Raw genomic sequence first — 27,028 nt, forward strand, 5'->3', positions numbered from 1 at the left:
ATGTTCAGTTGTTGGTTGAACGGGAAAGGAGCAGCACAGCCAACAACCTGGAGGGGGTGGGGCCTGAAGTGACTCGTGTACATTTAAAGGGCCAGCACTCCAAACCACCTTTCTGGTGTCATTACTCATAAATAGAGTTGAAGATGGACCTGTGGAGTTGAATTAACGGTGCTGGAGACTTTCATGACCAATTTTTCATCAATCTGTAAAACCTCAGTCATATAATAAGTATCATGAATCTGTAAGTCTTCCTGTGATTACTCACCTGAATCCCTTGCATTACAGTCAACAATTTCTTAGTGCCATCCACCGTAAACAAACCATGTCTTTACAAACTGACCCGGGAGGTAACTCGGGCATCTTCGGAATTTTGTTGCGACGTGCATTGTGGGAAAGGTTCGTGCAGCCCCCTGACAGCGGTAGCACGACCATATGGTATTATATGGATGAAATAAACATGCGGAAACAGCTGGAGGAATATGCATAGAAGGGAGGGAGTTCCTGCCGTTTCCGATCGTGTCTATTCCAGCTGCTGCTGTCAGGTGGCTGCGCGAGCCTTTGCTTCCCACAATGCACGTCGCAACAAAATTCTGAAGATGCCCAAGTGACCTCTCGGCTCGTTTGTAAACACATGGTTTGTTTATGGTGGATGGCACTAAGAAATTGTTCACTGTAATGCAAGAGATTCAGGTGAGTAATCACAGAAAGACTTACAGATTTGTGATACTGAGGATATGACTGAGGTTTGACAGATATGATGAAAAATTGGTCACGAAAGTCTCCCGCACCTTTAATGAAGAATTCAGACCCAAGCAGAGCATTTACAGTTTATGTAGACCACAGGGAAATGTTGGAAAATTAAAAATTCCATTTAAAAACTAGAAAAAAACCCAAAATAAATACATAAAAATTATTATCATTATTATTATTATTATTATTATTATTATTACTATTACTAGAAAAGCCCTCGGAGAGATCAGACCTTTGCCAAGGCAGATCAGTCCCTCCCCCCCGATCACCACCAAAATTGAATCATTCTTTCCTTGTGCCAGTACTAACATTTCCTGAAAATTTCATCAAAATCCATCCATAAATTTTTGAGTTATCTTGCTTACAGACAAACAGACAGACAAACCCCGATGAAAACATAAAAAGCTAAATATCACTCCTTTAAGTTACTTTTTGTAACTAATTCATGACCAGCTTCACATAAAAGCATCCAACATCTGATATAAGAGCATCAAACTCAACTGGAAACATCTCGCTGACCATCCGTCGGTGTCATTTTCATTCCTACAACAGTGAATCTGACTGTGGTTTGCAATGTTTGGGGGCAGATTGGCCTTTGAAATATTAGAGGATTGAACAAACAGGGACACAGTGGAGAAGCAGCTCAAGTATTTACTGATAACAGAGGGTTGTTGTGAATACAGCAGCAGCCTCCAGGCGTCCTGCCGTTAACATCACCCAGCGCTCAGGCGGGGCTACAGCCTGCGTTACGCTTCACTTTAGGATTTGTTATGCAAATATTACACATCTGCTGCAACTCGGGCATCAACAAATAATTAATTCAGATGCGATGCAAGCAAGATGTTTTGTTTGTATCCAGGGACAAGTGATAATATCAGGCGCAGAATTACTGATAAGCTGATGGATGGTGCACAAAGCATCCATTCAGAGCATTAAATCGAGACAAACGGCGTGGAAATACAGCAGATCAATGAGACCAGGCCACGGATTAATGACCATAATTGCATAGAGAGCGGTGTAATTAGCCAAAGCAATGTGCAGAAAATCACCACACACTGGCACAGAGACAGGGTTGCTACAAAGGAGGCCAAAGTCTGCAGTGTTATTTGAATTCAACAGTAATATCTGAGACAAAAAAGGTTCATCCTGACCCAAGATAAGCAGCCAGGGACAAACGACGGCTCGAAAAGAAAAACAGAATTATTGTTTTGATAAAGTTCTACGACTGCAGGGAAAATGGTGATGCATAAAGGGGACGACCGAGGAACTAGGTCACACAGTATGTACACTTCATGGACAAAAGTCTGTGGACATGTTGAATTCAGGTGTTTCTTTTCTAACAGGGTTCTGGGATACAAAACAATAATGACGACTTTGTCAGAATATAGTTTTATATTCAGATAAATATCATTGCGTTGGTTAGTTTGGTTTAAATTGTTATCTTTGCTTCCAGAATGCTTCAGAGATGGTTTTTACTAAATTTCTTATTTTCTCTTGATTTTTTTAATAAACTATATGGACAAAAATATTGGGACTTAGGAGTGTGTATTGGCAAGAATCTGGCGATACAAATCACAATACAAGGATCACAATACGATATATTACAATATATCATGATACTGTTAAGAGGAATTTTTTGTTTGTTTCTTTTTTTTTTAAATGATTATTTCCTTGAAGAATTGAATTACACCAGAAATATGCACAAATACTAAACACATTTTTATTTGACAAGAGATAAGCAGCCAGGGACAAACAACGGCAGTAAAAGAAAAACAGAATTGTTGTTTTGATAAAGTTCTGTGAGTGCAGGGAAAATTGTGATGCATAAAGGGGATGACCGAGGAAATAGGTCACGCAGTATGTACACTATATGGACAAAAGTATGTGGACACGTTGAATTCAGGTGTTTCTTTTCTAACAGGGGTCTGGGATAAAAAACAATAATGACTAATGTCAGAATACAGTTTTATATTATGGGATAAATATCATTGCATTGGTTAGTTTGGTGTAAATTGTTATTGTTGCTTCCAAAATGCCACAAAGATGGTTTTAACTTCATTTCTCTCAACACTGACTTTTTCTTTTTTTTTAAATCCATGTTTTATTTTAAATGAATTCGCAAAGTGCAAAAATTACATACAGATTAAATTGAATTCAACGTGTCCACATACTTTTATCCATATAGGGTATCTTAAAAAGTCAGAGACATACAGGGTTGGGCTTCAAACACACTTTAAATGTGTCATCGTCTTACACCCTTTTCTTCCATCACTCACTGACTCTTTTCACAAACACGCCTCTGGTTACACAACAGCTACGATGGCTTCAAACACCTGGTCATGACGTTCATTCAGGAGCCATTTGTGCAAAGGCGGACCCTCAAACACTACATCTGTGAGAAACTTCCAGCTCCACCTGCAGGGTTTTCCCCACCTGATCAAACCGAACAGCGACTGGTCGGAGCGTCTGATCAAAACAACCACAAATGAGCACAGCAGATACAGACATATCAGCACAACATGGCCACAAACAACACACTTCCTGTCTTCAGCTGCCTTTCAGGGTAAAAGCATGAAGTTAGCCTAGAAAAACTCATTTGGACCTTTCATTCATTTGAAGCTAACAGGGATGTAACAATTACCGGTATAACGATAAATGATAAACCACAGTAAAATTTTATGGTAATAACACGTTAACTTGCCCAGCCCTAATATATATATATATATATATATATATATATATATATATATATATATATATATATAATATGTGTGTGTGTCTGTGTGTGTGTGTATTATTAAACTTGTCAGAAAAGACAAATCATTCCTATACAGACAGATCTCATGAAATTACGTTGTATGTGACGCCAGTTCATTGCATTTGACATGCTATATGTATGCATTTTCATCCTTTTGCGGGTTATTTAACACCATTTGATGGTGTGTCAATGCGCTAGCTGCTAATCACTAACCGCTAATCGCGTTAGCCACTAATTGCTAACCCTAAAGCTACCTCTAAACCTAATCGCCCTAACCGCTAATCGCGCTAATGGCGTGCTATTTTACGCGACATAAATACACACACTGAAAGCTTATAATGCATACAGATAACACGTCGATTAAAAGTGTCGCGTTATCTGTACGTAATTCATGATATCACGTTGTTCCTATAGTAGTACTCACATAGTTTTGTTCTTTTATGCATTTCTGGTTCTGTATGAAAATACAACAGGTATATACAGGAAATATCTATGAGTTTAAAACATGTTTAGAGATAATATTCTGGTTAAAAAAAAGTTACTATGACCATTAACATAACAGATAATACGAGCTTTTCTGTCCTAATCTTGACCTGTTTGTCATCATGTCAAATGGTTCACATCATTCAGGCTTCTTACTGTCATGTGAACAGACGTGATGCTGCTTTTCTGAATTTTTTTGTGCCTGTTGTGCACATATTTCTCATTACTTAGCAAAGTAGTCAATAAATATGTATTCTATTTACAAAAACAACACAGCTAAAGGTTTCCTAAGACTTTTTCCCAGGACTGAAATTATTTGTGTGACAACAAATCTTCAGCTAAAAGTTCATGATGATGCCCTTTGGAAATTTCCTAATATTGCTTCAAGTACTTGTAAATGACAAAAAGCCCATTGAAAACATAAATTTCCTTTTTTTTTTTTTTGATAAATCAGAGGACATTCCCATGAGGAGCTCCACAAAGTCAGCAGTTCCACATTTGCTCTCACAAACAGAATTATCTATGCAATGCAACTGAAAAGTGCTGTTTGCTGGGTTCAGTTTTAAAGTAATTGCTGCCCTGTCGTGTCCTGCATGACAGAACCAAACGTAAAAAGCCAAAATGGAAAGAAATAACAGAAAATTACACACTGATGGCTTCACCGTGGGTTATTTTTAAGCACTCGTTAAGCTATTTTGTAATTTTTTTCTGCCCGTCACGGCTCTTACGTCGGCTACATTCCTAATGATGTGAAAAAAAAAGGGTTGCTTCGTGAGCAAACAGTTGGTGTTTTTATAAAGATGTTCACGCATCGCATTAAACCAAACCACAAACTGGCTCTGCAACAGAAAGGAGAGTCCCATCCCTGCTGACTGAGAGCACGTCTGCCCACAGGAAGTGACAAAGAACAGGCCGAGAGTGAATGCTCTGTTGTACAACGGCGTATTATTTTATTTTATTTATTTATTTATTTCGAACATGCAAAGAAACAAAATTTTAAAAAAGCAAAGCAAATTAAGACAAAAACAAAATAACGTTTAAATGGAAAGAATCTATCTTCAAGCACATACAAGTCTGAATACTGCATGGTCGAAAAGGAGTAGGAAGAAGTATAAACTTATTTAATCCTACCCCTCAGTGCTTTTACACCTTTATCACTAACTTAATGCAACAATCAAACAATACTATTTTCCTAATTTTAGCATCAAACCACAACAATCCAAAATGCAGTAACTGAATTATTCACAACTAAATCTTCATGGCAGTACAGTCATACAAACAAACTCAACAAATCAACCATTTTCTTCAATAATTACAGTATATTTATCAGTACAAAACAAATCATAAACAAACAGGCCTCATTATTGTCCTTATTAAATACTGTACCTCTCAAGAATCAATTCTTTATGTCTTTTTTTAAACTGAATTATGTTTGGTGTTTGTTTTATCTCCACACACAATTTGTTCCATAATTTTACTCCATAGATGGTGATACAGAAACTTTTTAAAGTAGTGCGTACTTTATGAATCTTTAAATTAAATTTTCCCCGTAAATCATAGACTCCCTCTCTTTCACAAAATATTTCTTGAATATTGCCCGGCATTAGGACCACGGGAGAAAATAAAAAACACTTGCCACTATGAGAATAAAGTCGTAAAGTATTGAGATAAAACCTCTAATTTCTGAGAATAAAGTCGAATACAAAAAGAGTCAGAATTTTACGAGAATGAAGTTGTAATATTATGAAAATAATGTCGTCATATTTCAGGAGTAAAGCCATTTTCCATTCAGCCGTAATCGATTTTTAAGTGTTTATTGGTTTATAAAACTCTTAATGGTCTTAGCCCTATTTATTTATCTGATTTGCTTTAAACATACACTGACCATGATTTTTGGCAAATGTAAAACAAGTAATGAGATAAAGGTACAAACAGATGGTGTAGATATAGAAAGGGTGAATCAACAGAAGTTTCTTGGAGTGATAATTGATGATAAAATTTGCTGGAAACCTCACATAAAATATCTACAAAACAAGAATATAATAGGAGTGAATATCTGTTTTACTTTTGATACAGTTTATATGGGAGATATTCAGTTTGACGGATGGAGAAATAACGATAAATAGCTGGTCCAAATTCTCCTGGCTGGAAGTAAAAAAGTTATTACGAGAAATTGGCTCGAACCCCATCTACCCGCTATAGATGAATGGATCGATATTATTCTTGAAATTTACATGACAGAACGACTGTCATATTCCCTTAGAGTCCAGAAAGAGAAATTTTACAAAATCTGGAGTAAATGGACTGCGTATGTCAAACCTATAAGACCAGACTTCTCTTAAATTTTTGGAAAAGGGTTAGGAAACAGTGTCTTATTGATCTAGACATTTTTATTTTTTATTTTTTCTCTCTTTTGCCTATGACTTTAAACCTGAACCTTTTTTATTTCATTATACTGCTACACAGGAATTTTGTCTTTGAAAAACCTTCCAATGTGAAAGCTTCCAATGTTCTTGTTGAAAATTGTTCTCACCAATGTTTACTTAAAGGTCTAAAAACATCAGAAAGAGCTACATGGAGAAATACTCAGATGATCTGTGACTGTTCATATGTAAATATTATGGTATAAATATAAATATATATATATATATATATATATATATATATATATATATATGAGGAAGAATGTAACAGATTGTGGCATTGTCATTTGTAAGTGCTCTTTATAAATAAATAAATAAATAAATAAATAAATAAATATCTACAAAACAAACTATCCAGAAGCATCTCAGTCCTGGCCAGAGCAAAGGGGATATTAGATCAGAAATCACTTCAGATTCTGTATAATTCATTGATCTTACCTTATTTAAGTTACTGTTTGGAGGTATGGGGAAATACATATACAAGTTCATTACATAGACTTTTTATATTGCAAAAAAGCGCAATAAGAATTGTTTACAATGTTGGTTTTCGGGAACACACAAATCCACTAGTTTTCCAATCTAAAGCTTTAAAACTCATTGACCTTGTGGTGTTCAAAACTATTCAAATAATATATAAAGCAAAGAATAACTTCCTACCGGGCAATATTCAAGAAATGTTTTGTGAAAGAGAGGGAGGCTATGATTTACGGGAAAATTTAATTTAAAGATTTGATTTGATTTGATTTATTTATTTATTTTGAACATGCAAAAAAAACAACAACAACAACAACAAAAAACAAAATAAAAACAAAATAAAACATTCAAATGGACAGAATCTATCTTCAAACACATACAAGTCTGAATTTTGCATGGTCGATTCATAAAGTATGCACTACGTTAAAAAGTTTCTGTATCACCATCTTTGGAGTAAAATTATGGAACAAATTGTGTGTGGAGATAAAACAAATATCAAACATAATTCAGTTTAAAAAAAAGACATAAAGAATTGATTCTTGAGAGGTACAGTATTTAATAAGGACAATGAGGGCTGTTTGTTCATGAATGATGTACTGATAAATCTGCTGGAATTATTGAAGAAAATGGTTGAATTGTTGAGTCTGTTTGTATGACTGTACTGCCATGAACAGACTGTTGTGGATATTTCAGTTACTGCATTATGGACTGTTGTGGTTCGATGCTAAAATTAGGGAAATAGTATTGTTTGATTGTTGTATTAAAGCTATACCTACCGATGTGGCATTTCTCACAGCACTTAGTAAAAATTTGAACATGAACAACCCGCCTCCCTCCAAAGCCCCGCCCCCTTCCCTCTGCCTGAGCTCTGAGGCTCCTCCTCCTCTCTCCTCCTCTCTCCTCCTCTCTCCTCCTCTCTCCTCCTCTCATCTGATGTGCGATGGAAACGGAGGAGGAAGCAGAGGTGGAGGTCCAGTCCGTTTTGGCGTGTCCGTGGACCCCTCCCTCGGTAATCAGATGCATCATCCACCTGCCGGGGGCCCGCGGCTCCTGTTCCATCAGTAGACCTGGTCTGTGCAGTACTGGGTCAGGGTCTTCACTGCAGTGCCCAGGGGATGGGCGCGCGCACTGTGAACGCGCGGCCTCCGCGAATTTTCCGTGGACATTTGAGGTTTCATAGTCCATACAATTATCATCCTACATCATCTTACATGTGTGACACCATGTACATGTACCTGTATGAGTCCCACCGTCATAAAAGCTGAGCTTTATGCAGACCTGTTCAGTCCAGTACAGCTGACTTCTGGACTTTTATCTCCATCCTTCATTCATCAGACTCCCGTTTGTGCCCCTCAGTTGTTGTTTCTGTTCGTAAATCAGTTTTTTCCCTTCCACATGTGCATGTCAGTTCTATCCAAACACATCCTAGACAGTAGACTGTGGTCAGTGACAGGAGAAGCAGCGCCAGTGAAGTGTCAGATTCAGAGGGACACGTATCGGATGTGAGGCGGTGATAATGGATCGGATGCTGGACGGCCGTAATGGATGATTGACAGGAGGCTCAGTCAGGTTAGGCCAATTATTTTATTCGGACCGACTAAAATGATTGGTCAGACTTTTATCAGAAATATATGAGAATTAAACATTTTTGAGTTTCAATACCTGGTGGATTTCTTTTACATTTTAGTTTGACACACACTTATTAGGAGCATTTTAAGATGACAAAAGAAAAGTGTAAAAATGCCACATCATACGGTATAGCTTTAAGTTAATGATAAAGGTGTAAAAGCACTGAGGGGTAGGATTAAATAAGTTCACACTTCTTCCTACTCCTTTTCGACCATGCAATATTCAGACCTGTATGTGCTTGAAGATAGATTTTGTCCATTAAAATGTTATTTTGTTTGTCTTAATTTGCTTTGTTTTGTTTTTATTTTTCTTTGCATTTTCAAAACAAACAAACAAACAAACAAATAAATAAATAAATTGATAGATAAAACACTACCAGTCAAAAGTTTGGTCTCACTTTCTCATTTAAATGACATGAGATGGATCACAGATGTCCAACCAGTGCTCAGCATCACTGGGAACTCCTTCAAAACTGCTGGAAAACATGTCAGGTGACTACCTCATGAAACTCATCCACAGAATGCCCTGAATGTGCAAAGTAGTGATAAAAGCAAAATGTGGCTATTTGGAAGAATCTAAAATATAAAACATGCTTTGAGTTATGTCACACTTTTTTAAACTACATAATTCCATATGTGTTCATTCATAGTTTTGACGCCTTCAGTGAGAATCTACAATGTAAACAGTCATAAAATTAAAGAAAAACCAGGTGAGTCCAAACTTTTGACTGGTCATGTATGATCCCTCTCGGACCCTCAGGTACGAATCTTTTAACTGTTCCTAGAGTCCACTCCAAAACTCATGGTGAGGCCTCGTTCAGCTTTTATGGCCTCAAACGATGGAACAGCCTACCTGAGGTCCTGAGGTCCGCTGCAAGTGTTCGTATTTTTAAAAGTAAACTTAAAACCTATATTTTTAGTTTAGCTTTTAATTAAACTCTTACTTTTTAACATTGCTTTACTTTGTTTTTTTTTATTGTTATTCCTATTTACAACTGCAGGACAGTGGCGGGGGGGTTGGGGTTAAGCACTGTGCTGCGTGTAACATGTATGAAAAGGGCTATACAAATAAAGATTGATAATATTACAAGAATAAAGTCGTACCCACTCGCCACCTATTAACCAACCATCGACGCATTACACTGGTCAACAACAAATTTATTGTTTAAGTTTTCTGAGCTGATTTAGGATAATTTTGGTGTGCTGAATCCAAAAATCACATTCATTTTGCTCAATCGGGTCAACTTTCTGAACTATGCTACATATTGGCTTTTTAACATTTTTGCTTACATTTATGGGCATTTTCACATCATATGATACAAAATTATTTCATATTTCTTGCAATAAACGAGTTCTGAAGATTTTACTTTTGCCAATTTATGATTCATGTTTTTTTTTTTAATATTACAGGTGAATGAAATGGCTTCGACTAGAAGATCTTGCAAAAATAAGCCTGACGTATTCTGCTACATCTGCGGTGAATACACCATTGTACCTAACAGGAATCCTGTTAGAAAATGATTTTTTTTTCTCTTAAAACCTACTTTGGGTGAGAACTATATAAAAAAAATCAACTGATAAAGTCACAAAAATGTAATCAATTTTGTGAGAAGATCAAATTTTTCAAAATCAAATTAGCAAAAAAGCCTGACCTGACTGAGAAAAACAGATGTCATTTTTGGATTTAGGGGTGCAAAATGGTCCTAATTCAGTTGAAAAAACCTAGACAACTTGCAAAAAATATTTTTTTGTAACCCAGTGTTATCGTTAGTCTTATGCAGTGGTTTCCAACCTTTTTTGTCTCGTGACCCCATTTTAACATCACACATTCCTGGTGACCCCAGACATTCAAAACGGAGACTTCTTTTTTTTTGCTAAAACTAATTTGTTTTTGATGCAATAGTTTGCTCTACTATGTTACAAATAAATGTTAATTTTAGAGGACATTTAGTCTATATAATGGCAGAAAAGCCAGGTGTAGATTACTACACAAAAGGAGAATTTTATTTTCCTTGGTCAGGATATGTACAGTCAGTCCAGCTTGGATTTACAAGGCTGACAATTAATACTGAACAAACAAGAACTCAAACGATGAATTATGAAAGAGCTGCAGCATCTGAAACCGACCACAATGAACATTTGACAGATAAACAGAACCACAGTGCTTCAGTTTCAGACTTTTATGTATGTGATTGTCTCTGTCAACTCACCATATATTTTTTATTAGTAAGTTTTTATCTTTATCAATTACTAGAAATTTCAGGCGACCCCTTTTAATTCCAGGTGACCCCAGGTGGTGTCCAGACCCTAAGGTTGAAAAACACTGGTCTAAGTTTGCACACATTTGGGTTTGTTTCGTACGAACTGAATAGATTTGGAGTAAATTGTCTCTTCTGTGAAGGAGGAACTGACTGACTTCATTCTTATAAATTCTGATATTTTTCTGACCTGTTTTTAAATTATGACTTCATTCTCATAATATTATGACTCATTTTGTATTCGACTTTATTCTCATAAAATTACAGGTTTTACCTCAATATTTTACGACTTTATTCCCGTAGTAACAAGTGTTTTTATTTTCATATGTGGCCCTAATACGCTGTCATACTGTTGATCTGAAAAGCAGGATTGTCCAAAATTACACCTGTTGCTTCCTTTTCTTTTATTTGTCATTGGGTTCTGGGGGGGGGGGTTTAAGGTCAGATCATTTCCTCTCAGTGTCATTTGAGGCCATTCACAAGTTCCCTAATGCAGAGATAAAGAAAAAGTCCACCCAAACATGTTTAACCCTTTATAGTTCACTCATAGAAATACTCTGAAATTCAAACTTCCACCTTAGTCTGTTATTGGAGGACAGAACCTATGCCTTTTTTGACATTTTTCAACATTTTTTATCATCTTGAAAATCAAGGTCAGTGAAGTTATCATATTCTTTTGTCCTCCAATAACACACTAAGTTGAAATTTTGAATGTCTGAGTACTTCTGAGTGTCCTATAAAGGGTTAAGCATCTTCCTGTTACTGCAGAAGCGTCTCTGTAAACACTGAAAAGAAACAACCGACTTTCTTGAATCAGCGTATTCAGCGACAGACTCGCTACTTCTAAAAGGTCACCGTGATTCAGTATCATGACAGAAGGGTTAGATTTCACACAAAACGATACCTGAGTTTGGATACCTTGAAGAAAACGCTCTTCATAAGTCAAACATCTCAAATGTTTAACACAAAGCAGCCTGAAAGGATGCGGACTAGGATTACTGCCTCACAGCTGTTTGTATGTGCGTCTTCACCACACGCTCCAGGTTCAGTTCGCGTCCGGGATCACGTTTTCTTTCACGTAAAAAACATAGCACTCTGATTTCCAACATTTGCAACCGCAGTTAAAGCATTTTGCCAATGTAGCGGTGGTGTCATTTTTCTCCTAAATACAAGTTTCCAAAATGCATTATTATCATTATTATTATTATTATTATTGTTGTTGTTGTTATTATTATTATTACTATTATTATTATTATTATTATTATTATTATTATTATTATTATTATTATTATTATTATTATTATTATTGTTATTATTATTATTGTTATTATTATTATTACCGCCACCAGGAGATATTGTGATCACTTTGCTTTGTTTGTTTGTTAGCAACTTTACAGAAAAACTACTCCAACCAGACCAGCCTAGACCCTGGGACCAACCCATTAAATTTTGGGCCAAGTAGGCCAAAGTTCAAGGTCACAGCAAGGTCACAAAATGTCAAATTTTCCTATCTCTCATCACTGAGCAATTTTCGAACATTTATAAAAAATTCAAAACGACTCCGATTAGCCTCCAATTTGATCCACCCGTAGCTTATAACAATTTCTTGTATCTGACACAAAATTGTCCACATCCACTGTGGAATGTGGACTCGGTGGACATTTACATTTAACATTGAAAATCCCATGTACCACACATTTTTCATTATAACTCAACAAATATTGATTGGAATTTAATCTAATTTGACACACATGGCTGGTACCAAGCTTCAACTTTTTCTGCTGTATGGAACAACCTTGAAACTGTTTAATTTAAAAAGAAATAGTCGATCCACACATGCACACCATTCTGGGTGCTTGGCGGAAGTTTGCGTTCTCTGAACACTTATTATTTATTATTATTATTATTATTATTATTATTATTATTATTATTATTATTATTATTATTATTATTATTATTATTATTATTGCTGTTGTTGTTGTTGTTGTTACTTACTTATATTACTCATTACTCATATATTGATGTTACTGCTATTTCATATACAGGGTGTATCAAAAAAACTATACATTTTGAAAAATTACCCCCAATTCTGCATTTGATAACTTTTGGAATTTTCTTTTATGGACGTCAGTAGGTGGGGCATTAGTGGATATTTGTCCAAATTTACAGACCCAGGTTTTCATGCATGAGTGAGCATTGCACAATCCAAGTTAAAACTGGTTTGCGTGAGGTAGTGGTGGGATTTAAATCCAATCAAAGGTCCATTTTGTTTTCCACAGAATTGCCAGGTTACAGCATTAACACTTTGGCCACCATGTCAATTTCATTTCTTTACCCATGGCAGCTGTTCCTGCGTTTCAAAGTTAATTCAACTTGTTTAGATCTGAAAATGTCACTGAGGACAGGCCAAGTTAGGGTTATATTACACTCATTTTTATTTTTATTTTTTTATATTTTCTTGTAATATTTCTGTTATGTGTAGATTCAGTGTTGCGCTGCTATTGGAACCTCAATTTCCTGAGGGTTCTGCCCAAGAAATCAATCAACTTCTATCTAATTGAATCTAATTTAACCCTTTCATGCATAGTGATCACTTCAGTGGACAGCTCTTCTCCAGCTGTTCTCTTGTATATTTGTGGGTTTTATTGTTTTAGTTCCATATCAGCCGACACAGTGGACACTTATGCATCCCATACACTGTAATTTATACCATTACTGTAACTTTGCTGTTCTTGATAAACCTGATCTGCACTAACATGTTTTAGGGTAAATTCGTTGCTAATTGATGTTAGACTGTAAAAATCTGTCCATAACTTTTTGAGTTATGTTGCATACTAACGGACAGACAAACAAACAAACAGACAGACAGACAAACAAACAAACCCTGGCAAAAACATAACCTCCTTGGCGGAGGTAATTAACTACATTCCTAATCAAAAAGTTGGGCTTTTTTTTGGGATATTATCTCCATGAAGTGAGTAATAATTAGTATTAGAGTACGATAAAATGTGAGCTGCATGAAAAATGTTTTTATTTCATACTTTTCAAACAGTATATCACTTTTCGATGATCAGTTTTAATCTTTGCTTCATATATTAAATGCATGGTGTCCAGCTGAATGGACATTTTTGTAACTTCATGAAAAATAGCTTCATAAAAAATTTCAATCACATTGTGTTTTTTTATGCCTAAAGAGGAATAAAAACACTCAGGAAAAAAATCTTGACAAGGGTTCTCAAAATTCATGCATGAAAGGGTTCATCTAAGTTTATAGAAGAGGCTTTTAACCATTTCATGCACAAATTATTATAAAACTGAATGTGATTTCCATAAAACATCTACAGAAAACATAATAGAATAGAACAGCTATAACCCTCATAATTAAGTGAATGTGGACTAATGTGGGTGGGGGGGGGGGTACTACTTTTCTCTTTTTTCTCTCTCTCTTTTTCTTTTTTTTTAGTTTAAGTTTTTATTTGTTGTCAGTTGGTTTTTGGAAAAGTGGAAAATTGGACATGCTTACACCTGTGCTGAGAGGATATGTATACTGAAAATGTGTCCTAATAAAAAGATTATTTTAAAAAAATTGAAAGTGATTATTTCCCCTAAAAAAGACTTAAATGTGTGTCATGAAGTCTGAGTAACACCAGACATGAAAGGGTTACAGTTATTTATCCTTTTTTTCTGATCCTTCTTTTCTTTGAGACCTCCAACAAATGTCCCGGTGTGGAGATAATCAGTAAAACCACAATCAGAGAAGCCTTAAACTTTAACACATATTCCTTCCTTTTGCTTATTCGAAGAAGTGTTTGTTACCCTTGCCCTGCATAGATATTCCAATCAGGTCTGTCTACACTTAGAACTCAGAATCTACAGCACATTTGATACAAGTTAAGTCTCAGAATTTGCACGACACTGACATTTCAGTTGATTATTTGCTGTACAAACAGTTGCAATTAGCGATAGTATTGTCTCTTCTGTTAAACCTATGCAACCGCTACAGCAGAGGTCTGATAATGCTTTAATTAAGTTTACAAAAAAAGATTTACTGGTGTAGAATTTTGAAAAATCTAAGTGAATTATATCTGTTTGCCCTAATTTTCCAGTTCTCTATTGAACTTGATGAATTTTTTGAAAAGAGGAGCAGATGAGTCGAGTCTCTTCGAAAAACTGATCTCTTAGAAGAATGATCAGTTTTTCTAAGAGACTCCACTCATCTGCTCCTCTTTTCAAAAAACTCAATCTTCTCTCAGTTTTTGATGTGAAAATTTACCAGACATGTGTCTTCATGTACAAATATGTTCACTTAACTCATATTCTTCCTAAAGTTTTTCAAAATTTCTTTATGTTGTCTTCTGTTATTCACAACTTTCCGACACGATTTTCAAGCAAATTTTATCTTCCGTACTACCGAACTTCAGTCTGTCAGTATTCTCTGAAATATCATGGACCAAATCTGTGGAATAATCTAAGACCTGAACTTCAATCAACATCTACTTTATCATTGTTTTAAAAAGCATCTGAAAAGGACTTTAATTCATGAAAAAATGTAAGGCTGTGTATAACCTGATTTGTATTTGATTATTTGTAATGTGGATTACATTTTTATTGTTTTTACTTCAGTTTATTATTTCAGTTATATTGTATTTTTTAATTCTTTTTTTTGTGTATTGTTCATTTCGGGGGAGGTATTCATATAAGCCTTCTTTTTTGGCTTCTAACCTCTCCTGCACAAATTTTGTTAGTTGTTTGAATGTTGTTTTTTTTTCCATTGCTGTTTTTATTATGTGCAAATAAATAAATAAATAAATGAAGTACTTGAGGTTGAAATAATGTAATGTAATATAATATAAATGATGATTTCGTGAAAAGGGGTGGAATTAAATAAATGTTTACGTTTTTCCACTTCTTTTCAGATGTGTTCGAAGTATTTCTTCTGTATAATAATATACATTTGTTTATCACTGTGGTTGTTTTCTGTTGATAATTTGCTTTGGTTGCTGGTTCTATTGTGTTCTTATTAGGGGTGTGTATTGGCAAGAATCTGGCGATACAATACAAATCACAATTCTAGGATCATGATACAATATATCACGATACATCACGATACTGTTAAAAAAAGCAATTTTTTGTTTGTTTCTGCTTTTTTAAATGATTATTTCTGACATCAGGTGTAGGACAGACAAGGGTCAAAGGTCATGGACAAAACTGGATGCTGCTTCTAAGTAGGTCTGGATTTGTTTTGATAAAGCATGCAGCATCTCAAGCAGAAATGGAGGAAGAAATTGTGTAAAAAAAAAAAAAAATTGGGTGTGTAATATTACGGCAGGTGTAAAAGTAACACGTATAGCACAACGGCATCATGAACCTCCTGCCGACTAGGGGTGTGTATTGGCAAGAATCTGGTTATACAATGTGATACACAATACTAGGATCACAATACAATATATCAAAATATATCATGATACTGTTAAAAAGGCCATTTTTTGTTTGTTTCTTTTTTTAAATGATGATTTCCTTGAAAAATTGAATTACACCTGAAATCTGCACAAATACTAAACACATTCTTAGTTGATCACAACAGGATCTAATGCTATATCCCAAAATTTTCTTGTTAAAACTTAAATTACGTTTTACAGACATTACAGTTTAAGATCCTGCTCAAATGGTCAAATTCTATTAGTTCATAACTAACATCATAACATTACTTTTGTTCAATCCCAACAAAGGAACTAACATTATTTAATAAAAGAGTGTTAAATAATAAATAAAATATAAACAAAAAAAAAGAAAAACAAAAATGAACCATCACAATATCACACTTTAATAAATACCTAAAAATATTGATACTGTACTTTTTAATATCGACACAGTATCGTGAAATCAAATATCGCGATATATTGCAGAACTGATATTTTTTTTACACCCTTAGTTCTTATATGTCCAAAATAAAACATTCATTCATTTAATCAACTCATACAAATGCTAATAAGATAATAAACAAACAATGGTAAACAAGGCAGAAAATCTAAAATATGTTCATTCTATCTGTTTTTATCCTGGTGAATAGAGACAATTATCACAATTATACAAAATTTTAATGATTATTTCAGATAATTGTGGCTATTTCATGCTGATCTGGAAGATGATCAGTATATGATACCGTTCTTCACCTCAGTTTTAATTAGAGTCATTTCAGATGCGGTTTCACACTCACTGTTCATGACTTTTTCATGAGACCAGTTCATATTCTGATAATAGAAGTGACGATGACACTGAAATCACATCCTCTTCAGTGAGTGAAGGCCCAGGGTCTGGACCTGTTCTCCAGACTAAGACTGACATTCTATCCCCTTCCACAGTCACTACGTTAGAGAAAAAAAACAACCTCCAGGCTCCGACTATCGCTGTAAATGGCAAGTTTTGACAAAGACGCACATATTTGTATGTCACGTTTTTTATTTGCAGGAATTTTTTCATTTTAACCCTTTATAGGACACTCATAGAAATACTTAATTCATCATTTATTCATCACTGCTGGTATATGCAGCCCTTTACCACTAGTGGTATTATAGTTTTTTGTTTTTTCTTACCATTGTTGGTATGTAATTATTATAATGTAAGTTGATGGTTACCTGTTACCCACGGTAACACCACCAGGAATGTACTTTTGTTTCTATTTTTCACACATATGTTGTTTATATAATGTAAATACTGTCAATTGAGTTCATTCTAATTTGGTATAGGCCTATTGTTTTGTTCATTGTTCTGGTTTGAAGTCTAAGGACAGGAGTGAGTGTTTCAAACGTTATTATGTTCAGTTATTTGATGATGAGAACGGGGGTGGGATTAATAAGTTTTCTTCTTCCCACTCCTTTTCGAGTGTAGTGGAATGATTTTGTAATTTTGAATTTGCATGTATTCCGTAAATGCTCAAAATAAACAAACGAATGAATGAATGAATTTTAACCTTAGTGTATTATTGAAGGACGTAACAATAGGAGTGTGTATTGGCAAGAATCTGACGATACGATACAAATCACAATAATAGGATCATGATACGATATATCCCGATATATCATGATACTGTTAAAAAGGCAATTATTTGTTTCTTTTTTTAAAATGATTGTGTCCTGGAAGAATTGAATTACACCAGAAATATGTACAAATACTAAACACATTTTTATTTGATCACAACAGGATCTAAAGCTATATCGCAAAATATTCCTGTGTTAAAAATCAAAATATATTTTACAGACATTACAGTTTAAGATCCTGTTCAAATGTTCATATTCTATTAGTTCAGAACTAACATCATAACATTATTTTTGTGCAATCCCAACAAAGGAACAAACACCTGCCTTTCAGACAGTAAAAAGTGCTTTTAGGATGCATCAAATAACCATTATTTAATAAAACAGTGTTAAATAATAATAAATAAAATATAAACAATAAAGAAAAACAAAAGGCAAAAATGAACCTCCACCATATCTGCATTTGAATAAACACCTAAAAATATCAATACAGTACCTTTTCATATTGATACAGTATTGTGAAATGAAATATCGCAATATATTGCAGAAACGATATTTTCTAACACTTGTACATAACAAGACTTTATTACTTTTGATACTGTTATATAGAAAATCAAGGTCAGTGAAGTTACCATATTTGGTTCCTTACCCATAAGTGGCAAAAAAAAAAAATCACAAGTAGATATAAAAAATACAAAAAAAGAAACACATGTAAGGTGAAAGGAACATGTATTTTAGAACATTAGACCACCATGCGGGCTGATCCAGACCCCTGCCCACATCCACATGATCCCTTTGAACATACTTCCTTCCGTTAGTACCGAACAAAGCAGGTCCACTCACTGCCCCTGCAGAGGTGGACCTTACAGACCCTGGACACCACATTGGACCTGAGATTGTTGACTCACTGGAACTGTTGCTGTCACTGTCTTATATTTCATATATTCGAAAATTACCAAAAATAGTCATTTGCCCGACAAAGGGTTAATACTAGAATGTGCTTCCTCATGTTCACACGTTCTACCAAAACAACTTCAACCCTTCACAATAATTTGCAAAGACACTGTCACTGCATCCTGTGCTCATCACCACCCACATGAGTGTGATTTATTCTGAAAAGTAAACAAACAATCCTGACAGTGTTTTACCCTATTCCAGAGCAATAGTGGAGGGTAAAAGATGCATAGGTATGGAGGTCTGGCTGCATATGTGTTACTGAAAGAACACACTGAACACTGAATACTCAAGACATTTTAAGACATCTGAGGCCTTTAGTTTAGATCAGGGGTGTCAAACATAAGGCCTGCAGGCCAAAACTGGTCGGCCAAAGGGTCCAATCTGGCCCTTCAGTGCAAAATTACAGTGAAAATATAAAGAGTCAAGGGCAAAGGTGTCAAAGGTGCAAAGGTGCCCGTGGGATGAATTTGTGAAATGCAAAATATTACACTGAAGATATTAACAATTGAGGATGTTAAATCACTTTAGTTCAGGTTCCACATACAGCTCAATTCCATCTCAAGTGGGTCAGACCAGTAAAATACCATCATAAAAACCTGTAAATTAGGGCTGTGCAATTAATCGAAATTCAATTACGATTTTGATTATTACACGCAACGATTACAAAAATTATGTAATCGAGAAAAAACAATTATTAATTTTGAGTCGTTTTAATTCACGCGCACGCAAGCTACCATGAGCTGCTCTGCCCCGCCCCCCTCTAAGCTACAGCTGCCTGCTAGCCGGCAGGTCCACCCCAAGAGGAAAGTTGTACCTAGCGGTCTGGAAAAACGGCAGGAGAATCACAGCAGAAGTGCTTGGTAAACAAAAAAGGCAAATCAAATTCAATTGTATGGAATCACTTTGGGTTTGATGAAGAAGACAAAGAGCAAAAACACATCACGTGCAAAAAGTGTTTCGTAGTTGTGTCCGCACCGACCGCTAACACAACAAACCTTTTTAACCATCTAAAGTTTAACCACCGCCGCCTTTATCATATTCTTTATCTATGAAAAACTAAAACGCATAAAAACAACTTCTTCCGCAATGCAATCTTCAGTCTCCGAATCTCTTTACGCTGCAACTCCCGTATTAACCTAACCTAACCTGTATAACCCTAACGTGCGTATTCTATAGGGTGTCCCATAAGTCTGCATACATAGGAAAAATAAACGTTTCTTGACATAAACCATTTTTATTTATATAATATGCTCTATATGACTGCCATTTTGTCGAGAACACATTTCAATGCGTGTCCTCCACTGCTGAAGAACTATAAAGAAGAAATATAAAGAAATACATGTTAGAACAATATGTATTATGTCTCCTATGTATGGAGACTTATGGGACACCCTGTAGATGGCTGATGTATACAGAAGGCCTGAACTGGAACCTCACAGCACGCCACTGAATTTACTATGTTTCATACTACATTGAACATACTTGAATTTATAATTTGCACTTTACGTGAGTTTTTTTTTTTTTATTGCTACAGTTCTATGGCAAGTCTATAGCAGTTTAATTACAGTGCACTATTTGTTTACAAAAGGAAACACTTGAATTTACAGTACACTTACTTGATTTCAAAGATTTTTTTGTTTCGTACAAAAGTGAAAATACTTTGTTTTAGTGGTTAAAAGCTTTATTTATGTTTAAAAAGTATATTTTACATTGTTTTGCAAAAAAAAAATAAACAACTTTAAGGTTAACAAATAATCGTTTTTAATAATCGTGATTTCAATTATTGCTAAAATAATCGTGATTTTTTTTTTTTTTTTCTATAATCGAGCAGCCCTACTGTAAATAATGATAATTCCACATTTTTCTCTTTGTTTTAGAATAAAAAAGTAAATTTACATGAAAATGTTTACATTTAGAGGCTATCCTTTCACAAAAAATCTGAATCATCTGAACAAATACAGACAACCTGAAATGTCTTAGAAGTCAGTGCAATTTTATCAATATTCTGACTGTTAATAAATGATTTGTGTATTTGTAGATCCACTGGGATCTGTACGTTGTAATTTACATGTGTAAATTATAAACTGAGATTCCACTTAAATGTCTTTCAGGTTGTTCATGTTAATACCTCTGCCAGGAGGTACTGTGATCGCTTTGCTTTGAGTGCGTGCGTGCATGTTTGTTTGTGAAAGTGAAATTACATTAGAAAATATGCACATTTACAAACTATCCTTTCACAATAAAACATGAACCTGGACAAATGTGAATAACCTGAAATGTCTTAAGAAAAATAACTGCAATTTTAACAATATTCTGCCTCTTACTAAATGTGTGGTGTATTTGCAGATCTACTGTGATCTGTACGTTGTGTTAATAATGAACTGAGACTTCATACTGTTGAAACTGAGCTTATTTTTTGTAAGAAGTTTCAGGTTGTTCGTGGTTGTTCAAGTTATTCACATTTCCATAATGTAATTTGACTTTTTTCACACTAAACCAAAGAGAAACATCTGATTATCATTTCTAGGTTATTATGTTATTATTTTATTGGTCTGATCCACTTCAGATCATATTGGACTGAATGTGGAACGTGAACTTATATGACTTTGGCACCCCTGATATAGATAAAAGGATTTCCATTGTACCCATGTACATCTGGGTTATCCTAACACGTTCTGGGAGGTGACAGGAGGCAGTATACTGAATTATCTAGCTTTTTAAAAATTTTTAAAAATTCCTTAAATCGCAAAATTTAGATTATTCCTCGAGAGAGAGCTGCATTTGTCAATAAGTCGTAAAATATTAACTATGAATGTGTCATGTCATATCTGATGCATAAATTTAGTAAAAAGAAACAAATATTGCTGCATTAGCATTACCTTTAGTTCATGTAGCTGAAATACAATCGATTTAAAATATTAAATCATCAATAATAGTGAAAAAAAAAAAAAAAAAAATCAAGAATACATTTTTTGTCATAATGACCCAGCTCTGTGTTGAACTTTGACCTTTGATAGCCAATCCTCTAAATCCAATTGACCCTTCCTAGAGATATTCCAGAAACATCACAATCACAATAATAAAACTGATGGCACAGAAGTGTAAAAATACAAAAAGTATCCACTAAAAGAGTAAATGAACAATCTGAACACGACTTTCCTTCTGGATCTATTCTGTCCTAAACTCTAGATTATAAAAATGCTCTGATGTTTGACACCACATCCTACCTGACTGTCCCTCATGTCTTCATCCTCTGCTTCAGTCGCCCAAAAGTATAAACCACATACAGAGAAACACCCCACCCCACCCCACTGCAGATGGCATTAAAGTAAATTAAACTAATGGCTGCCGGTAATGATGTAACTTAATCTAAAATCTTAAGCCGTGCCTTGGAAATGATCATCATTAATGCAAAGTTTGAGCATCTGAAATGGGGTTAAACAGGAAACGGAGTCACAAATGAACAACAAAACAAGTGTTAGTGAGGTGTTGTTCCATCATGTGACGCTTCAGTCTGTCATCTACTACTGAAACACTCATATGTCCTGTGGATGCGGGTATCGACGTCCTGGAAGAATCCACTCAGACCAGGTTTTCCCTTTCATTTGTCATCCATCTGTGCATCTATGATCCTTTAACTTCATTTGGTTTTCCCCTCATTCACTAAGGAAAGCTAATAATGCTAATGTAGCGCTATTTATTCCCAATAGACAGAATGACATCAGGTGTAGGACTGACAAGGGTCAAAGGTCATGGACAAAACTGGGCACTTCCTCTCAGTAGGTCTGGATTTGTTTTGATAAATCATGCTGCATCTCCGGCAGAAATGGAGGAACAAAGTGTGTAAAAAAAAAACAAACAAAAAAAAAAAACATGGTGTGTAATATTACATCAGGTGTAAAAGCAACGGCATCATGAGCCCCCCCCCCCCGTCCACGAAATTTCCGACCGGGGGTGGGGGTACAGTATTCCCAGCCAAAAGCAAATTTGTGCTCACACAGAGTCTTTATGCGGGGTACCACCCCCTGTTGAGAAACACTCTAATGCCAAGTTTCCACTACATGGTACCAGCTCGACTCTGCCTTTTTGTGTTTATGAAAAAGGACCTGGAATCTGGTACCCAGTACTCATTTTTTGGTATCACCTCCGCCAAGGTTCCAAAACTGGGGCCCAGATACTAAAACATGACACATAAACACTGCAGACCACTGATTGGTCAGAGAGTCGTCTCTGTGACCCGCCGTTTTACAAAAAACAGATGCGGAAGTTTACAGTAATTGTAGCGGTAGGTTAATCCACATGATGACAGCCCGCAAAACTACACCATGGTCGGTCTTTGGTGGCCGACATTAACGTTGATGTTAATATTATTTGTATGTTGTAAATATTATTTTTAAAAAATCTATATAATATTCATAATTGAAATAAAAAATGTTTAATTTGATATTTACTTTTGTTGTCCATCCGTGACGCTGCCATTTGTCTAAACTCTTTCTATTTAGGTTTGATCAAATATTTTTTTCCTCTAACCAATTTTTAGGTTGTAAAATAGAGAGTTTAAGATTTACACTGAATACATTTGAGGATGAAAATGTCAGAGGAACTTCATGTTGGAGAACTTTGTAATTCTTGCAAAAAACAGACGTAAATTTTTTGTCCATCCGTGACACAGTAGTTTTTGATATTTTCATTTTAAAAATATTTAAAACTAAATTTTGCCCTTTGAGTGTGTTTAAGATGGCATTTAGACCTTTACAATTATGTGGAATATTTGTCTTAAACTTGTCTGGTTCAAAAGTTATGAATCAAAAAGTAGTGTTGACCTCGCAATGACAGGAGAATAAACCTAGCATACATGTTATTATGAATGGACAAGCCAAGTTCTGACTGGGAATCAAACTGTAAATTGTGCTGTGAGGAAACAGTGCTAACCACTCAACCACCGTGACATTACGATCTGCTGTGGTGGACAACTTCCTGTCCAATGCAAAGCTGAAAATATTGTTACAAGCTCATCACTCCGTGTTAATTACTGCACGATCATATGACGTATGATATATGCCTTATCACCACCAAACTGACAACAGTTTTTGAGGGTAGCTGACATTGAGCTCATTTTCAGTAGCCTTTTGTGCCGTGTTTCTCTTACATGTTCAAACCACAATGATAATGAAAATATAATAAATAAATATGTCTTCTTGACCAGACACACTGCCTTCATGCTAAATGTCCGTAGGAAAAATAGTTTATTGCTATAATTATTCACCTCGACTGACAGCGGATTTTAAAAGGCAGATTTAATAATAAGGCTCATTTGTTGAAGGAAAAAGGTGATTAACTGGCTGATATCACTTCTAATCCTTCACCCAAATAATTAAACACTGCCAGAAAATATCTCTGAATCTTTTAATTAACTATATTAACTGGATAAATGTTAAAAGGATGGATGGATGGATGGATGGATGGATGGATGGATGGATGGATGGATGGATGGATGGATGGACTGACTTTATTATCTATCTATAGTTGTATAGTATATAGGTATAGCTAGTCACATAAGCTTTTTTTTTTCCTTTTTTCATTATTTATATTTCTTGCGTCATATTTGTATTAAAGTTTTGTAAGATATTCTGTCTGTCTATCTCTCTCTAGCTGTCTATCTCTCTTTCTCTGTTTCTCTCTCTCTATCTCTCTCTAATTCTATCTATCTATCTGTCTCTCTGTCTGCCTCTCTCACTCTCTATCTATCTTTCTCTCTCTTTCTCTCTCTCTCTATCTCTCTCTCTCTATCTCTCTCTATCTCTTTCTCTCTCTCTCTATCTATCTCTCTCTATCTCTCTTTCTCTATCTATCTCTCTCTATCTATCTATCTCTCTTTCTCTCTCTCTCTCTCTCTGTCTATCTATCTCTCTCTTTCTCTCTCTCTCTCTCTATCTATCTCTCTTTCTCTATCTCGCTCTCTCTCTCTCTCTATCTATCTCTCTCTCTCTCGCTATCTCTCTCTCTCTCTCTCTCTCTCTCTCTCTCTCTCTCTGCATAGATTAACCTCTCTGTTATAACTTCACTTTTAATTTAGATTTAATGTCAAAATATGGAACTAGAATGAAAAAAGTGCCGTCTTCAGTGTGTTACAGTGTTTTAATTACGCAGATAGAGAAGTCATGCAGCTGTTTCTGTCTGTAGTCTGACACCTTCCAACAGTGAGAATAAAGTTTGCCATAAAAAAAAAAAATAGTGATGTTGATTAAAAACAATGTGATATGATCTTGGTCCAGACCCAGAGATAAGCTGAACGGAGCAGATAAACTCAGAATGAGGGATCATGACGATCATCTTCTCATGTCCATCTGCAGATGGCTTTAGGATTATGTTTGCCCCGAGTCTCTGCAACCTTTGTCCCCTGTCTGAAACCACAATAACAAAGAGCTCTAATGGTGTTTCCATTGTTCACAGTGGGATGTCTGTTTGCAATTTAGACTGTATGTACTTTACAGGCTTAGAATGCACAGGAGTAATACACTCAGCTGCAGCACACACTGTTCCACTGTCATGTTTCAGTTACATTTGATGCATTTATCTCAACACTAAGTGGATTACAAGGTGTTTGGACCATGCATCATCAAGTAGCAGAAAAACAACCAAACTAAAAAACCAAGACTGAGGTGCACAAAGTTCACACATCACCCTACACGCATCTGCTCTGCCTCAACATCCTGTTTCACAAGACGATGCTGCAACATCAGCAAGGGAAGCCCGATGTGTCGCTGCAGTTACATTTCGCAGCTGCAAACCCCTTCCGGACCTCCCATAACTTCACGTTGCACGAACACAAGAAGACCCACACCGGACTCCATATGAAAAACCCCACATTTTGACGCGCGTTTAGTTTAACCGCCTCCGTGCGCAATATAGAGCCTGCGCACAAAAGTCCCGAAAACGCCGAGCAAGTCTTTAGGACTCACTTTTACATTCGGCGTGTGTAAATAAACAACATCTGACTTCTATGAGTGAACTAAGAGTGTGTTAGTTTTTCAATCCAAGCCGATGTGCGCAGGCTTGTTACGCGTTATCACCGCGTTATTGACAGTTGGAGTTAGGACGCACTCACAACAAGGAAGGCGGAGATTTCACAACATCAAGTTAGTTTGTGGGTAATGTCTCCCAGCCGAATTGTTCACAGGTTCCTTCTGATGTAAGGCAACTCTTTGGAATCTACTAAAGCGCAGAGAAACCACGCGTAATCGGACGGAAATTGTTAAATTGCACGATTTTAAGCGGAGTTCCGTATTTTTGCTGTAACACCGCGCGTCTTAACTGAGATCCTGTTTACAATGAAGCCAGATGATTAAAAGTATTGATCGGCGTCCAAGAAGAAGGGGTAGTAGGGGGGTTTATAATAGCACCCACACCCGGGCATCCTTGTGGTTGTTATCCGCGGGGGGAAGGTGCTGTCAGTGCGCCATCTCCATCCTTACCTTCCCGTGCCTTCAGCAGAACCGTGTTAGCCACGATGTTTTCCAGCTCCATGTTGATGCTGTCCGGGCTTTACAGCAGCAGCAGATGGCCGAGCTCCCGGTCCCCGCCAGCGGCTTCAATCACAGTGGATCCTCCTCCTAAACACCTCCACCTCCACCTCCACCTCCTCCCACCGCCCCGCAGCAGCAGCAGCACAGCCCCGGAGGAAAAGCCCAAGCCTCCGTCTGCGCGTCCGGTGACACTTCACACCCCTCCCCTCCCCTGTCTCTCCTCCTCTTCCTCCTCCTCCTTTTTTTCTTTATAGCTTTTTTTTTTTTCCTCATTTTTTTCTACAAACTTTATTTATATTTTATTTTTATGTATAAGCTATGCTTCTTCTCACTCCTTTTCGAATATGACTCTTTTTTTCTTTTTTTTTGTGTGTGTATTATTATTTTTTTGCTTCCTTCATATGTCATTTCTATATAATATTCATGCTTATAATAGTTATGACAATTGGAGTTTTTCTTTTGAGTTAAGGATTTACTTTGACATCCTCAACTAAAGATAAGATGAGATAACATAGCATTACACAAGATAGCATAGTATAACATAGCATAAGATAAGATAGCATAGCATAACACAAGATAGCATAACATAGTATAACATAAGATAGCATGACATAGCATAACATAAGATAGCATAACATAGTATAACATAAGATAGCATGACATAGCATAAGATAAAATAGCATAACATAGTATAACATAAGATAGCATTGTATAACATAGCATAACATAACAAAAGA

General features: G+C 35.7%; 1 protein-coding gene across 2 annotated transcripts in view; it reads right to left on the bottom strand.

The window, feature by feature from the left end:
- grk6 (G protein-coupled receptor kinase 6) overlaps positions 1–26,470 on the bottom strand; it is a 149,475-nt gene extending 123,005 nt beyond the window's left edge. For both annotated transcript variants that reach the window (XR_003937336.1, XM_030154607.1), the window contains exon 1: positions 26,241–26,470. Coding sequence is in view for 1 of the 2 variants with exons in the window: in XM_030154607.1 (XP_030010467.1) it covers positions 26,241–26,292 (52 nt within the window). In the remaining variant the exon portion in view is untranslated. The remainder of the gene's footprint in view (positions 1–26,240) is intronic.
- Between the last annotated feature and the right edge of the window lie 558 nt (positions 26,471–27,028).

The sequence above is a fragment of the Sphaeramia orbicularis genome, chromosome 14 (assembly GCF_902148855.1).
Source record: "Sphaeramia orbicularis chromosome 14, fSphaOr1.1, whole genome shotgun sequence".
Taxonomy (NCBI): Eukaryota; Metazoa; Chordata; class Actinopteri; order Kurtiformes; family Apogonidae; genus Sphaeramia; species Sphaeramia orbicularis.